We start from the raw sequence: 17,093 nt of genomic DNA, 5'->3' as shown, positions 1-17,093 counted from the left end.
GGCAGTGGTTGTAAATAATTCTTTTCTTCTAAAAGAAATGGCAGGGCCGTGATGATCGTGAAGAGCCAGTTTTGTAATGCCACTAAGTTAGTGATTGGAACATAAGTCTCTGCTTATGCTGTTGTTGCTCAGTTCCTAGACTACTGGAGGACCTGTACTGAGCAAAACTATACAGGACCTCAATAAAATATTTGCTGCTTTCTCCTTGCTTTCTGTTCCAGTGGGAACCATATCTTCCAAGGTCTTGCTGCTGGGATAGCTGTGAATGAAAATGGACGAGGTCAAATAACAGGTAAGGAAAGAAATTTTACAAATAATGGGTAACGGTCTGATGATATGTCAGTTTGGGGAACTGAATTTTAACCCATTTTCATGTTGTTTTATTCCACACCCTCTAAAATTAACAGTAAAATGTTTTTATATGCCAGTTTTTTGCTGAACACTCAGAAGGTTTCTTCACATTTTACATAGCATGATGTGAAGACCTCTGCTTATCCCACTGTTATAGTGTGGAATTTACTACCACCCTTGAACCCCTGCTGTCACCATGGACATTGGAGTTAACCACTCAAATAGCACTTTTGTAACATTCCTAGAAGCATATTTGTATATTATATGAAACAGGAGTGCAACATACATATTTCTAACTGAGGGGCTGTACAGACTGCCCCTAAGGGGCGACCTGCAGCTGCCTCTTTTAGCGCTAGATCAGATCTCACCTTTCCACAGAGCCCAATCTCACCTTTCCACGGAGCAAAAAGTAGCTGCAAAAAGCAGCTCCATTCTGAACCACAGAAAGGGCGCCATAGCAGCTGGCGCCATGGCTGTTCGGTGCTCCTTTGGTGCTGCTGCGTCATCAAGACACAGCACCAGAGGAGCAGCGTGATGCTGTCTACTGTGTGATGTGGCACGTTGTGTCACGCCAGCCTGGGGTGGAGTCAGGGTGTGTGTCGTGTGGACACCACACCCCAACTCCACCCCCAGGCCAGCCTTAATGGCCGAGCTGTACACCCCTTGAGACTAACTAATTCCTATCTCTGGCTGACTGACAAGTACATTACCCTTTTTAAAATCCCACTCAGACACTCACCCAATTGCCAATCACATCCAGCATCCCATGCTCTCACCCACTTCACAACAAACCATTTACCTATTTTGATAATAAAATACATAACCATGCATAACAATACATTACATTATTTCCTATAATATAAATACAACAACATTTCTACAAAAGTCTAGAACATGACACATGACTGCTACGGTCTTTTACAACAACCTTGTAAGGTGGTTCAGCATTTTGTCTTACAGATGGCAGACTCTGGTTGGGTGACAATAGCTTATCCAAAACACCTTCTGAACTCATGGCTGAAATGCTGTTTAATTCACCAGCTTCCTGGCAGCACTTTCCTGTCACTGCAGCTCCTATTATGACATCTAGCTATAATAGACAGAACCTTCTCTTCTCGGTTAATTCTCACCCGCCATTACACACAAACATTTTGCTAGTGGCATGTTTTTAAATGGTGGCAGAAGCTTGGCCTCAGAAGCCAATTCCACAACAATTGCACTATTGGAAATGAATGGGAGCATCAAGCTATAACGATCTATATTTCCGCAGCTTCGCAATTGGGATATAACACTGGAACAAAAACGAAAGAGGAGTGCACTTATGTTCCACATATCAAAAACGATCTTGTCGCTGTATCGTTCATGTATTGTTAATGTAAATTCTCACACATGCATTCTTTTTCCTGTTATAGCTTGACTGCACATTTCTGAAAAAAGTTTCCATCTCAAACAGAACTAAACAAAATTTCAATGTTTAAGAACATAATTTAAATCCAATTTAAATCAAAATGTGTTCTAAATCTATGGTGAGAAATAAAACAGAAATTGATTCTGAGAACAGTCCTACAAGTGGTAAGGAAGTGCATATATATACCAAACAGGAATCTGGGAAATGGATGTGCGCAAGAGTATGAATACATCATTATTTGCTTCTGTGACTCTGTATTAGTGCGAATGAGGCAATATCGGCAGAACATTCACAGAGTTTACATGTTAAAAGAAGTTACGAGATGATAACAGGTTCTGGCCGGGAGAAGTACTGGATGAGCACGATGTCATGTGAAAATCTTACCATGATTGCAATATAATGATGACAGCATTCCGTTTTTCTTCTGTTTTATAACCCTGTATGATAATCTCCAGAGAAGTGGCTATAGCTGTATTGATACAGAAATTGGTGTAATTGTAATTGGAATTTCAGTTTTGTGTGCCCCTGGCAGCTTAATCCTTAAAGCTTCTTGAACTGTTTCACTGAAATCCTTCCACTAACCTTCCTTATTCTGCTTTAGAAAATGTCATCCGAGAGAACCAGTGGGGAGGTGCTGACATTCGTCGTGGGGGTGACCCAGTCCTCAGGAGTAATCTGATTTGTTGTGGCTATTCGGATGGAGTGGTTGTCGGAGAGCGTGGCAAAGGACTCATTGAAGGAAACACAATTTATGGTAAACCTCTGGTGACATCATGGATTTCTCCCCCTCTGGGTCTTAATGTGGTTTGTTGCCTGTAGCTTCTACAGTGCAGTTTCTGCCTGGATGACTCTAGAATCCCCATTCAAAATGAACAAGTCCTCTTTCTTGATGCCATGTAGTCTATAGCAGTGTTCTGAATAATTTTAATAGTTCCTCATTTTGGTGGATGTGGGAAGCTGTCACATTACTAAAAATGACAAAGGACTTGAAATCCTTTATCAATTTCAAGTCTGCAAATAAAGACTCAAGATAAGGAGCCCTGGTGGCACAGTGGTTAAATGCCTGTACAGTGACATAACCTCTCATGACTTGTTGCAGAGTGGGTGGGGAGAAGGGAGGCAACCTGTTGGTTTAGCTGCTGCTCTTGCAGTATTTGTACACAAATGTCTGATCTGGAGCAAGTTGTTGCCTATCGAGTGTCTCTTCCTATCTCCTTCTTTGAGGAGCATACACAAGAGTGTGTGTATCCAGTGTCAAATTATTTGTCCCCAGCAAGCACTGGACCTAGAATATCTGTCTTAGATAATAACTTGTTGGAATAATCATGGTATCCTCGTGGCTTTATCTTCTAGTAGGTGAAGTGGCCCAATCACCTTAAAGGCACCAGATCCTATTTGATCTTGGAAAATAAACATGGTCAGCCCTGGATAGTACTTGGATGGGAGACCAATGAATGCCAACTTGTAGGCCATATCTCAGAGGAAGGTACTGCCAAAACCCACTTCTGAGTGTTCCTTGCCTAAGAAAAACCTAAGGTAGCTTTGAGGTCTTGCCTAGGATATCCTGGAGGTCTCTCATTCATGGGGTTGCTGTACGTTGAAGTCAACTTGATGACAGTTAACAACAACAAAGTAAGTGTGCAGCTGTGACTGAGATGAGGACAATAGCACATGTATATGAATGTCTCAAAGATAATGTAATCATATGAAGAGTAATCAGCTTGTATGGTTTTCTTTGGCCATAGGTAACAAGGGCTGTGGTGTCTGGGTAATGTCCTCCAGCCTCCCTCACATCACAAACAACCAAATTGGGCATAACAGCATCTATGGGATTGCAGTGTTTTGTCGCAAGGATGATGCCAATGACTACCTTGCCAACCAAGGGGGCAATGAGAATTTCAATGATGAGGGAGAAGCTGCCAACTGGGAGAATGACCTTGAAAGTGAGGATGAACGCTTGACTTCCCGGAGGCCCATCAGCGTGGCTCTTGTGGAGTCGAACAACATCAACCACAATGGGGGTGAGTGTGCAAAACTATGTAGTCTGTCTTGTCTGCAGAAAGGGCCAGGGTGGCTGCAAAGAATCTGGAAAAATCTGTGTGTGGAGTTTCTATAGAGGGATCTTTCACACTACACGATTACTGTCGGCCCTTCATACCTATGGATTCTTTATCCATGGATTCAACCATCCACGGCTTGAAAATATTTTTTAAAAATATAAATATAAAAAATATAAATTCCAATAAGCAAACATTGATTTTGACATTTTACTATGACATATTATATACTATGTATGTATATAATGGGACTTGAGCATCCATGGGTATCTAAGTGCCACTGTAGAGCACTATGATTCCATTTAAACCACCATGGCTCCATCCTGAATCTTGGGATTTGCAATTTAGAGAGCTCTAGTGCCTCCCTAAACTACAAAATCCAGGATTCCATAAAATATTGGCATGTAAGTTAAAGTGGGACCCTAGCAGTTAAGTGGTTCTCAAGGTTTGCTCCTCCTCATGCTTTGGATTTCAACTCCCAGAACTCCTGAGCATTTGGCATACTGGCTGGGATGTCTGGGAAATGAAGTCCAAAGCAAATGGAAGTGCAAGGGTTGTGAAAAGCACTGGTGCAGTGTGAGCTGGCCCCTGGATGCTGGTGCTAGGAAGTCTCTAATTAGGGGAATTTCTTAATTTACCTCCAATTGCCGAGAGGGGGGCCATCGCGAGATGTTGTCCCTTACTGTATACCAGAGGGCTAAACAATCCCTTTAAGAGATGACGTGTAGACAAACTGCTCCAATTAAGGTCCAGATATTTATTAAAAAGGGAAACAAACACACAGCAAAGGACACACACACACACACAATTGATGCTCAATGAAAGCAGAGGAGGGAAATTCGGGAGAGAGTTGAGAGGCAAAACCACGGGAGATACTTACTCCTGAAGGCTTATCCGGGAGTACAATGCAGATGTGGAAGATGGAAGAGACACGGCTGCTGGAACGTGGGGAAAATGGCGAAGGGAACTAAAATCAGAGTCCAATCTGGCGTGAACCGGGCTGTATTCTGGTAATAGCACACCTGAGTGGACAAATCTAAAGTTTTTTATAGGCGAAATCTAGCCTCTAGCGATGAGCTTAATGGTTTGGCCAGAGCCGGGACAAGGGTGTAAGGACCTGGGCTTTATTAAGCCAAAGTGAAGAATAGCCTAGTCAATGCTGTTGGGTCTTGACACAATCAGGGAAGACAAACAGATATATGGGTGGGTTGTTGATTTGATCACTGGCCCATCAAGTACAAGGCTGAAAATAAACAATCAGATTATGTTGGTTTTGGAGGTGATGGCTTTCCCATTTGCAACTCCCAAACTTCCTGTGGGGATTTTCCAGTGTATTATCTCTAGGGCTCCTGCCCCCTCCTTTGCAAGCTGTCTACCCAACCTTCTCTCATCAGAGAAATGGCAGTTCCACTAGGAGATCAGTTTGAGGTCAACATGAGGTCCACACACCCTCCAAAATTTAACAAATCTATATAACACTGTAATGCAGAGAGATGCCTTAATTCCTGTTAAGAATTGTGAGTTACTCCACTCACTTGATGCCTGTGTGGATGGATGAATATGCATGTGCACATACATTCTCAATATCTAATTCAGGATCAATTAATTTTGACAAATGCAAGACCTGTTTTCTGCCACAGAAGCCCTCTAGGCGGGGCTGCATTTTCTTCGTGTGTGTCTTCAAGTCATTTCTGACTTACGGCAGCCCTAAGGCGACCCTGTTACAGGGTTTTCTTTTTGTTCAGAAGAGGTTTTCCATTCCCTTTCCCTGAGGATGAGAGGATATGACTTAGACTATAGAAAAGTGTGGTTTTGAAAAATATGTTTTTTAAATGTTACAGCATGCAGGGGTCCATGCAACCTTTTTAAAAAGGAGTTACTGGAGGCTTTCCAGAGAAGCAGATCACATTTATTTATTTATTTATTTAGCCAAGGAAAGGGCAGTCTGGAAACACGAAGAGAGGCTTGGAGGCTGAATGTGGCCCTAGTGCCACATTTCAGGCTCCCCATTGAGGCTTTATTTACTGCCTCTTGTACCAGTTTCAGGTCCAAGCTGGATACTGAGAATCTAAGAAAACTGTAATCATACTGACTATATTTAGAAATGGGGAAGATACCATTGGAAGATGTTGATGTCCTCACCATGTTTTCCACCTGAGATAGAGTTGGCAATGAGGTTTGCTATGGAGGACAGCAGCCTAGCAGTCGCAAGTTGTGCTTGGAAAGCAAAGAACACTGCTTGGCAGTAACCGATGAGAAGCTGCTTGCAGTGGGGAATAATGTGCCTGCGAGGTTTCTGGAATCTGCCATGATTGACAGCAAAGGCATGCCAGCCAAATTTAATCTCTGGGGCAGATGCCACAGCCAGATCCCAGGGAGCATCCAAGAGCACTCAGCAGTGGCAGGTGATGAAACAAGCTTGGGATGGCTGTGGTCATGGTTCTGTACTGTGGTATCCGTGCCATGCTCACCCGCTGCTCCCATGCAACAGTGCTATTTGGTACCCATCTGCCATCTCTTGTAGCTCTGAGTTAATGCTGAGCAACAATTGTTGCCTGAATGTGCTCATATTGAAGCCAATTGGTATATTTGGGCCATGGTTACTAACAGTATCCTACTTGCAGAGCTTTGAAATGTTACCTTGTTTTTAAACTACAGCTCCCAGAATCCCCCATGGCCAAATTGGCTGGAGGATTCCTTGGAGCTGTAATTAAAAAAAAAACATTTTGCAAATCTCCACATATCTGCATAGATAAGTTTATCAGGGATGAACTTGTGTGTGTTGTGTGCCTTTAAGTAATTTCCAGCTTATGACGACCCTAAGGTGAACCTCTCATGCTATTCTTGGCAAGATTTGTTCAGAGGAGGTTGCCATTGACTTCCCCTGAGGCTGAAAGCATGTGACTTGCCCAAGGTCATCCCGTGGGTTTTATGGCTTTGGTGGGAATTGGTCTGCAGAGTCAAATAACTATGCCACCTTGACTCTCATCAGGGACAATAGGCTATTTTTAATGCAGGTGCTAATTGTTGAGCATCATAATTATGGAGCATCTTTTGACTTTCCTGTCGTATACAGAGTTGCTGTAGTTATATTTCTGGATTATTGTCTTGCCCTAATTTTTGCTGATACAGTGCACTGATTCCAGTACATTTTCCATTTTTTTCATAGCTGCTGGTTTGTATGTCAAGAGCAGTGAGGCCCTGAACATAATTGGAAATGCCATCCATGCAAACTACGACTGTGGCGTGGCTGTGTTTCAGAGCTCTCAGCTCACACGGATAGCAAACAACAGCATCTCTTGCAACAGCCTCGGTGGTGTCCTTGTCGAACCAGAGTGCAGGGTGGAACTCCGTGGCAATGGCATTTATGACAACAGCAGCCATGGAGTCACCTCCAAGGGTGATGGGGTCATCACAGAGAATGACATCCTGGGAAACCAGGGGTGTGGCCTCAAGTTGTGCCAATCAGCTGACATGAAGGTATGTGCTGGAAGGAACAAACATATTTCTTGTGATTTAGCATTTACATTTCTATACACTTTAATAGTGAACTCAGCACTCTCTAAGCGGTTTACAATATGTAAGCCAATTGCCCCCAACAAGCTGGGTACTCATCCTTTCCTCCAAACTGATTGCATACATGTAATTCTCCCTGCTGCTTATGAGATTAGCTTGACTGGTGCAAAATCACCCATTGATATCTCATGACAGGTTGGGGATTTTATGTTTCTAATGCAAGGTTTCTCAGCTAGGGTTCCACGATAAATTGTTTCGGTTTCTGTGAGAGGTCATGATTGAAAAAAAATATGAGAACAAGTGTGGCATAGTGGTTTGAGTGTTGGACTACAACTCTGGAAACCAGGGTTTGATTCCCAGCTTGGCCATGAAATCCACTGGGTGACGGTGGGCATGTCGCATGCTTTTAGCTTTAGGAAAAGGCAATGCAAATCTCTGAACAAATCTTGCCAAGAAAACCCCATGATAGCTCTGCCTTAGGTAGCTTTGCTTTTTACCAAAAGCAGTTTTGATAAGCACACAATAAAAACAACATAACCTTTTTATGCAGGGGTTTCCTGAGATCTGAACAATATTTCAAAGGCTCCTTCATGGCAAACAGGTTGAGAAAGGCTGCACTGATTCAATACTTTGTCCTCTAATTCTACCCTGGCTTTTTATCTGTTTGCATATTATTTATGTTTGTAGTTAAAGCCTTCATCCAAATGTGTCATTGATGAGAAGCCTCCTTGTTGTTATTGCAGCTGCTGCTTCTTTTTCCGATTTGCATTCTGTCAGGGATCCATTACCAACCCCAAGAGAAATCCTAGAGCAAGTCAGCAGTCCTCAACGTCCCCAGGAGCTCTGCTTATTGTAGGGAGAAAGTCAATGTTTATTTTTGCTGCCATTATGATCCCAGTGCACAACCAGACACAAACCAGACAAAGGGATTAAGCAGTTTTGATAGGAATACAGAGGTTGGAAGTGTTACTTTTGGGTACTACAACATCCAGATTGCTGCAGCCAGCACAACTGGTGGCCATGCCGACTGATGAATCCTGAGAGCTGTCATCCTAAAAAGTAACTTTTCCAGCCTTCAGCACTTCAGTTATTGATTTATGCCTTATGGACCTTCATTCATGCTACTGTTTTTGAGTTTGGATGTGTATTTTTAAAATTTCAACAACAAAATATTTAATAGATTTATCATACAGTTAGATCTCTCTATATACATATTCTTTATCCACAGATCCAAATTTCTATGGCTTGCAAATATTTAAAAAAGTATGAATTCCAAATAGCAAACTTTGATGCTGCCATTTTATATAAGGGTCACCATTAACTATGCTATTGTATTTAATGGGACTTTAAAAATTCATGGATTTTGATATCCATGGCGGGTTCCTGGTACCAAGCCTCTTGATTCCAAGGACCCACTGTATTGTTTATTATACACACAAGAGGGATGTATTCTGAATCTCTTTGTTTTCTTATTGTTCTCCAGTAAATATTTTCACATTTTTCAGGCACTCTTTCTATGCTTGCCAGTTTGGTATTGCCACATAGTTGTTGTAGAGGTTGGGCACAAGAATCTGCTTTACACTCACAGCAGCTACTTACCATGCCTGGAGCTCCTATTTAGCGTTCCAGGCATGAAGCTGCAGGCTACGCAGTGACGTTCAAGCCTGTTTAGGGGTGAGGATGAGATAAAGGAAACATTTGCTTTCTTCTGCTAAGCTTTACAGTGGTAGAGGGCTGCTACCAGCCTCAAACATGAACATTTTGCATTTTGTTTGTGTGAGGGTGTGGCTGACCGGCACACGGAGGGGAAAGGAAGAGATATCCTTTCCTCCGCAGCCTCAGATACTTACTATCAGCTATCAGAGACATGAGTGAGGAACCCCCTCTGCCCCTCTCATTTCAGTTTTCATAGCTCAACATTTTGTGTTTCAATTTCTCTCAACAACATTAGCTGGCACTTACACAGTTGTAGTCTTATTTCTGCTTCCTCTAGATTAGTCTTCTCCAATCTGCTGCTATCTAGTTATGCTGGACTGAAATTCATGGCTGAGGATGATGTGAGTTGTAGTCCCACTGCCATGTTAACAAAGGCTGCTTTTCTCTGTTTTGTCTTAATTAGGTATGTATGTTGTGTATGCCTAAAAGAGTGGTTGTCAAACATTGGTCCTCCAAGTGTTTGGACTGCAACTCCTGGAAGTCCCAGCCACCATGGCTGATGGTTAGTAACTCTGAGAGTTGAAGTCCGAAAGATTCAAAGGACCAGAGGTTGAAAACCACTAGTCAAGAAGTTCACAGCCCCCTGAGATAATTGGATAATTAGTTTTTAAATGTTGTTTTCTTTTTCATTTACATTCTTCTGCATACCTATACAGTCAGCCCTCCAGATCCACAGATTTTTTATCCACGGATTCAACCAACCACAGCTTGAAAATATTTCCAACAAATTCCAAAAAGCAAACCTTGATTTTGCTATTTTATATAAGGGACACCATTTTACAACACCATTGTACATAATGTGACTTCAGCATTCATGGATTTGGTATGCACAGGATGTTCTGGAACCAAACCCCAGTGGATACTAAGGGCCCACTGTATGTCAGAGTCATTCATTTACTGTATGCTGGGATGGCCACTGTGGGTACTTGACTACTAGACTGATGGATGCTTGATTGCTTGACCCTTTGTTCTTTCTTTCCAGGTCACCAAGAACAGAATCCACTCCTTTCGAAGTTATGGGATTGAGATGCTTGACCAAACCAAGGCCTTGGTGCAAGACAATTTGATTTTTCAAGGGAAATCCAAAAAGACCATCTTACAGCAGGTGTCCAGCACTGAAGGCTGTGTCCTTCAGAACAACAAGCTCCTTGCATTCAAGAAAAGGTAAGCCTATTGGCTCCTTGGTGCCATCAGTGAATGGAAAGTTGGAGGTACATCCATCTGAGGGACACTCTCTACATATTCTTTAGTATTAATATATATAGGATTAATGTTCAGTGGTTAAATTTAATCAGAAACAGAAGAGGTGCATAGAGAATAGAGAATGAAAGTAAAATTCAGTATATAAATGAGCCAGACCTATGAATGGGGTTGAAATTGGTTGGTTGGTTGATATGGGAGCTTGAAGTTGAAGCTGAGCTGAAGCAGGGCTAGAATAAAAACTGAGATTAGAGTAGAAATGGAGAAGGCAGAACAGAGACACAAGTAGTGCAAAAAGAAGGAATTAACAAACCATTTTTGAAATATTTAGGGACATAATTGTGAGAACTAACAAAAGAAAAAATGGTTTTTTATTAGCATCTCTTTTGTCATATAGTGGTGTATCTTTTTGTTTTTTCTTTATTTGTGTATGTCGGCATTGCCAGTAAACTTATAAAATTATTTGTAAAAATGGATAGTGTTTTTCATTACAACCTTGATCAAATGAATGTAGGGGCCAATGCCACTAGGTATTTTCTATCAGCTTGACCACAGGTAGATTACAGAGGAGGTACAGAGGCATGTGGACCTTGCTTCTTTTTTGCTGCTGCTTTTGTTGTTTTTAGCTCCTTACAGAAGGAACCTAAGGAGACAGCAACCTTATTAAAAAACAGACAGTTGTTGGTTCTTAGGACTGGCAGTCAATGACATTTTCAGGATTCAATACAGCTTCCTGAGCTGTATACAGTAGGCCCTTGGTATCCACTGGGGTTTGGTTCTAGGACACAATGTGGATACAAAAATCTGTGGATGCTCAAGTCCCATTAAATACAAAAGGTATAGTAAAATGGTATCTCCTATTTTGAATCCATGGATATGGAAGACCGACTGTATACCAGAAGGCTGGCAGTCTTCTTCTGGTCCTGTAAGAAAGTCAAATGGAAGAAGCTCATTCCTCTCTTGCAGAGGCTGATTCAGATTTTGCAAAGTACTTCCTATTCACTTGGTTCTGCAGACTTCTGGTTTGCCAAGGTAATGTGAGAGTCAGTGTCATTCAGTGGAAAGAAGTTCAGGTTGGAACTTGAAAGGTCCAGGTTCCCCACTCATCTGTCCAACTCACTAAGCAACCTCTCAGCCTTACAGCTCTGTTGTGAGGATAAAATGGAGAAGAGGGGAGCTATGTACACTGTGTGGAATTCATTAGAGATGAAATGGAAAGACTAAATAGTCAGTAAATCTGCTCAACTGGTAGCTATATAGTGACTGCAGATATTTCTGGTAATTTATTTCTGATTCTATGTTTCCTGGATCATCTTAAGAAGCTGGAGCTTCAGTGAATGTATAAATATTTTTTTCTTCCAGGTCTGATGTTGCCTGGACCCTGGAGAACCCTCCAGCAAGACCTCACATTGAAGGTTCTTCCCGTGGCATGTCGACTTCTGGAAACAGTCAGAAAGGCTCAAACATGACAGCCAGGATAGCTGCCAGAGTGGATGGGGGTTGCCATAATAATGGTAGCATCTTTTGCACAATTCTGTGATACTTGCGCATTTCACACGGCTTCTTTTCTAACTCAAGAGACATATATAGAAACTTTCTTACCCCTCTTGGAGAAAAGGGGATGTTTTTTATTTGATTTCCTAGTACAATGGTTCCCATCTTTGGAGAGCTGATGGGCATATTTGGAATCTCAAGATAAAGTGGCAGCCATGCATATCCTTGTCTGTTCCCAAAATAGCTTTCATGAGTGGAGTAGTCCAAACACTCCTATTTCCAGGCAACAAACCAAGGAGGCTAAAAGAAAAAGTAACTTGCCCAAGAACTTAACAACAAGGAAGAGGTGGTCCTAAAATACAAAATATCTCTTTTGAACCCACAGCTTTCTGTTCCAGCACCTGTTTCAGAGGAGGTGCCTTGGCCAAGAAGCTAAGTGCAAGGCAGAGGTGGAATCTGAGTCCCAAATGCCAAACTACCTATTTTTCTCCACAAAGTACACCATAATGGCAGTTAAACAGAATGCAAAACTACTGATACTTAGAGATCTCATGCAACCTCCAGAGAAAACACAGAGCAGACAAACACACCAGCTTTGCTACCCATGCTATGTTCCACATCATCCTTGCCTCTTTGGCCCCTTCCATCTTGCTCAACTGTCGCTTATCTCTGGAGTCATATTAATATGAAGGGAGGTGGTGCCTTTGTGACCCCAACAGCCATTTGGCCAGTCTTTATTCTGATTACAGACCTCCCTTTGCTCCTTCCTTTAGTTGTCTTGGTTGCTCAGAATTTGTTGTTCATTGAGGGAGGTGATTGATGTAATGGCTCCTGATGTTACAGTGGATTTTGTTTTCACTCAGCCTTGCCAAACCTACTTTCCCCATATGCACTTTAAAGTGGAAACAGTTGCTCCTATGGTGTTGGTGGCAGGGAGGCTCTCCTACATAAAAGGTTGAAATCTCTTCAAACACAACCTTGCCTTTCCTTCTCAATTTTTCTTTTGTTGTCATCAGATGCTAAGCACCTGAAGAGATAGATGGTGAACAAAAAAAGGTAAGTGGTATGATCAGAGAGGATTTTTGTTCCTTCTGATGAGTCATTACCAGTGACGTACTTAGTATGCATTCCTTCTTTAAACTTTTTACTGACTTGCTTAAAACCCCAGTTGATTCAAAAGCCATAGTAATGTTAGGTGTCCTTATGTATTACTGGTCTCCTTAGTAGAAACTCTGATATTGCTGAAATTAATCTTCCTTCTAGATGTGTTTTTTTCCCCTCTTATAAACTAAGAATGCAGGCCAGTTTCTAGTAATTAATAGATTGCCTGAGTCATGGCAAAAGACTTTAAAGTAGACACAAGCCAGAGTTCAGTCATAAATCACAATGTCTTGATTCTTCAGGAAAGCAGACTGATACACCTGGGATTCTTCAAGCTGTGAATTGTCACAGAAGAATATAGCGTATCTTGTACAGTGCAAAAAGGTTTCTTGCCAGAACACTCTGAAACTGTTAATGACAAGTGGTGTCAAAGCATGGCAATGTTGGCTTTTAAAATAATTTACAAGAGCCAAGAAAATGGAACTCCTGTAGAGATAGTTAATAGTTTCAGACAGGCTGATTGGAATCTGACATGGTTTTATGGAGTCATAAAGTAGTCAGCTTGTTTGCCTTGCATTTGAAATCATCTAAACATCCATTTTTGAGACATTTTAGTAGCAACAGTATTCTTTAAAAATAATATCTGGATCTATATACAGTGCACCCACGTCATATGCAGGCATATCCAGCCTACATAGAAGTTGTTCGCAGGGGGGTTGGTGGTGCATGGGCTTGTGGCACATGCACCACGATGCACCGCAGGCTCATGCCCAATTATTTTCAATGGGACATGAGTGTACACACTTTTTCTCGGGGGGGGGGGGCGTCCAGAACATATCCCCTACATAAGGGAAGGGTCCACTGTAATGGGTTGGTTGTCTCATTTAAACAAGAATCCATCATGTCAACAAGATAGGTGTTGGTACTTTGGCTGCAGGTGTAAATGGAAAAAAACAGAAAGTTGTGACTTGAAAAATTGTTTTATCTTTTGTGGCCTTTTATGAAACTCTGGGTAGAAGTTGGGTAGAAATATCCATCGAGTCAGACTAGGGCTAGGGTTAGTGCTTCAGCATTTTTAATAAAAAGAAGAAGAATATTTGGCCCTCCAGCCGGTTTGAACTACAACTCCAAAAATTCATTACTATTGGCCATGATGAATGAGGCTGTGAAAAGCACAAATTTTGCTGAGCAACAGTGCAGGAGGCTGTGGTTCAGGTGTTCTGGAATTTGATGGTTATAAAAAGATACACATTCAGGGAAGAGACTCATGCATGATTAGGTGCAGAAGGTGGAATTTGCCTCCAGCTCAGTCTCTTGTTCACAACACGTTCCCTGATCTCTATCCAAGACCATCAACTACTGTATATATATATATAGTCATGTATAAGTTTGGAAATTTTAGTCAGCTTGAAGCCGCCCCTGAAAAACCAGATTGGGGCTGCGGCCTTTTTACTGGCCCAAAAAGAAGCAGCAAATCCCCCTTCTTTTTGTGCTGGCTTTTCTGCTCCGCTGTGGATGGAAACTGGCTTTCAGATGCTCCGGCAGCGTGCGATGTGCAAACGCCACACTGCCAGAGCACCTGGAAGCCGGCCCACATATGGGCAGCCAGGCAGCATGAAGTCGGCTTCCAGGTGGTTTTAGAGCATGCCGCGTCAAAATGCTTTGCTCTGAAGCTGCCCGGATGGCAGTGCAAAATGGCAGTCTGTTTTGCCCCTTGGATGCGCCAATGCCTGTTCCCTTCCCCAGCAAATGTTGGAAAACGTGTCAGTTCAAAATTTCAGTTGAAACTGGTTGTACTAAAAACCACTGAGTCTCTGGAATCCTGTTGGCGTGTTATGTTCACAAAGGTGGCTGGCATGAGATAAGGCACTGGAGAAACAGGCTGCCTGGAATCAGATTTTCTCTGTGTTTCCTCACCATCCTGGATAAAAGGGAAACCATAGCTGTAGGATTCTGGCCTTGGAGATCAAGGGCATTGGGCATTGATGGCCACAGAGTTTGCATTACAGTTTTCCCAAGCTCTCATTGACCCAACATGGGACTGCCTTTGTGAAATAATGAAGACTTGGAAGCCAAGTGAAAACTTGGTGCAGTCTGTCATCTAGAGATGATAGTAGACACAGAGTGTGTTTGTGTGATATGCAGGCTTACGTTATACCAGATCAGTCTGTTTATCCAGCCTAGTGTCTCCAGTGACTGACAGATCTTTGTGAACATATTTTTAAAAAGTGTAGGGGGGGGGGGTCATACATTGAAAAATGGGGGCCCTCTAAAAACAAAAAGGTGCATTATTTCTTATGCTACATTCATGCACCTACATTTGCACATAATATTTTGTCATTTTTCACCTTTTCTATGGAAATGAACATACACACTGTTGACAGAAGCACCTCTGTACATGTGCATTAAAAACAGTTATCTTGGAACAAGTGATGCATCACAATAAATTGTGCCCAGTTTATTTTGTCAAAACGCCTTGTAATCTGTGGCTGCAATCCTGCACCCATGTGTTTAAGAGACTGTCCTACTAAAATCAAAAGAAATTACTTTAGAATAAACATCTCTTGAGTCAGGCTGCAAGTCAAGAAGACAAATAAACTGACAGTGCAATTGTAGGCACTATTACTTGAAAGTAAATCGCACTGCCTGTAGTAGGGCCTGCTCCCTTGTAAATCCACGTAAAATTGCAACCCAGGTTACTCTACCATCTGCTAATCCATTTTAAATGAGCTGTTATTCTTTTAGAAATCAGTATTGTTAGTTGTGATAAACTTCTTTCCTTTCCTCTCAATAGCTTGGGTCCAGGATCTACTGTCCACTTGCAAATGGTGCCTCCACTCACTTGAGGGGGGGGGGGAATCTCCTTTAGTAGGGTTTTCTGGGCATTTTGGGGGATGGTGGTGGAGGTTCCCCTCAAGGAGAAAGGGGGTAGGGAGAAGGCAGTAGACTTCTAGCAGCCCAGCTGCATACAGCTAATTCTGGATGCAACTTAATGAAACTTGGTCACATATCACCAGATGAATTAGAGCCATAGACATCCCATTGAAAAGCAATTAAATTTTACCTGCAGAAGCCACTGAGAATTTTTAGAAACCTTTTTTAGGCTGTATTATAATCTGTTCCACATTTCTTTTCTTTTTTAAAAGGAATATTAAACCATTCCATGTAAAGTTTTATTAAGGAAAACCTGTATATTGCAAAATAAAGTGATATATTTTAAAACACAACACATTTCTGTAAATTGTCCTTTTTTCCAGAATACAGTATATTATTTAGGTCAGGTAGGCAGCTGCAAAGGAATACTTTCAGTAAGGAGTAAGAGGAAGAAATATTTGTAGATATTACTTTGCCACTGTCAAATAATGGTTTGGGTGGAAGATGAAAACTGTCTTGACCGGAGAAAGCATCCTTTTTGGACCACAATTTCTAGAATCCTCAAACTAGCACCCTCCAAACTTATAGTTCAGACTAACATTTTGAATCTCAGCCTCTTCCTAGCTATTTGCTCCATCCCTAAGAGCATGGAGAGTGGGACTGCTGTGGTGACACTAAAACTGTTGTTTCTCAATGGTTCATTGCCTGGGTCTGCAGATGGTGTTTGACCTCTCTCAGACAGCAACGTTCCTATACAGAACTGTGTGGTTAACGTATTACATGCACAAATATAATTTAATAAGTGCAATACTGCTGATGAGATACTGACAGTTGCTTTCTAGTATTATGTCAAAACCTGATAACCCAATGGAAACAAAATCAAGTCAGTTGTCCTTTCCTTTTCTCACTTTTGTATGCCATTGTATCTGTTTAAAGAAGGTGTGGGATACACTCTTCTGTGCTCCCTCATTTTAAAAGATGGGAGAGTAGAATTGCAAGATGGGAAATGTCACTTTAAAAAACAATAGAGCTTCCAATTTTGTAGTAAAATGCCAGAGGGTTGTTAGGCTCATCAGCTACCCTGAACCTGGCTCATGCTGTGAATAGATTTCGTAGTGAACAGGAAATAGAATAATTCCTCACTAATGACAGGATTTTTGTAGCCGTGGAGTAGTATATGCTGTCTCCCTTGTCCTCCCTTGGAAATGGGCAGCTCTCCTGATTTACTCACTGAGGGAAGAGGAAAACCTGTGCATTAAGCAGTTTCAAACTACTTGCACATAATGCGCTTCCTTACATAATAGGAATGCTGCAGTGATTACAGACTGCACAAAATTGAAATTAGACTTGTGTCTGTGTGTAAGTAAGCTGTGAAG

The 17,093-nt window shown here is 41.8% G+C and overlaps 1 protein-coding gene across 1 annotated transcript in view; it reads left to right on the top strand.

The window, feature by feature from the left end:
* The window catches only part of FBXO10 (F-box protein 10), a 33,217-nt gene extending 20,206 nt beyond the window's left edge, over positions 1 to 13,011 (top strand). The window contains exons 5-10 of the mRNA XM_089488742.1: positions 222 to 292; positions 2,361 to 2,513; positions 3,505 to 3,780; positions 6,986 to 7,296; positions 10,031 to 10,212; positions 11,611 to 13,011. Of these exons, the coding sequence (XP_089344868.1) occupies positions 222 to 292; positions 2,361 to 2,513; positions 3,505 to 3,780; positions 6,986 to 7,296; positions 10,031 to 10,212; positions 11,611 to 11,788 (1,171 nt within the window). The 3' untranslated portion in view covers positions 11,789 to 13,011. The remainder of the gene's footprint in view (positions 1 to 221; positions 293 to 2,360; positions 2,514 to 3,504; positions 3,781 to 6,985; positions 7,297 to 10,030; positions 10,213 to 11,610) is intronic.
* Positions 13,012 to 17,093: the final 4,082 nt, after the last annotated feature.

The sequence above is a fragment of the Sceloporus occidentalis genome, unplaced genomic scaffold (assembly GCF_023333645.1).
Source record: "Sceloporus occidentalis isolate IW3139 unplaced genomic scaffold, rSceOcc1.0.p SCAF_1, whole genome shotgun sequence".
NCBI lineage: Eukaryota > Metazoa > Chordata > Lepidosauria > Squamata > Phrynosomatidae > Sceloporus > Sceloporus occidentalis.
This window is presented reverse-complemented; position numbering and strand designations above follow the sequence as displayed.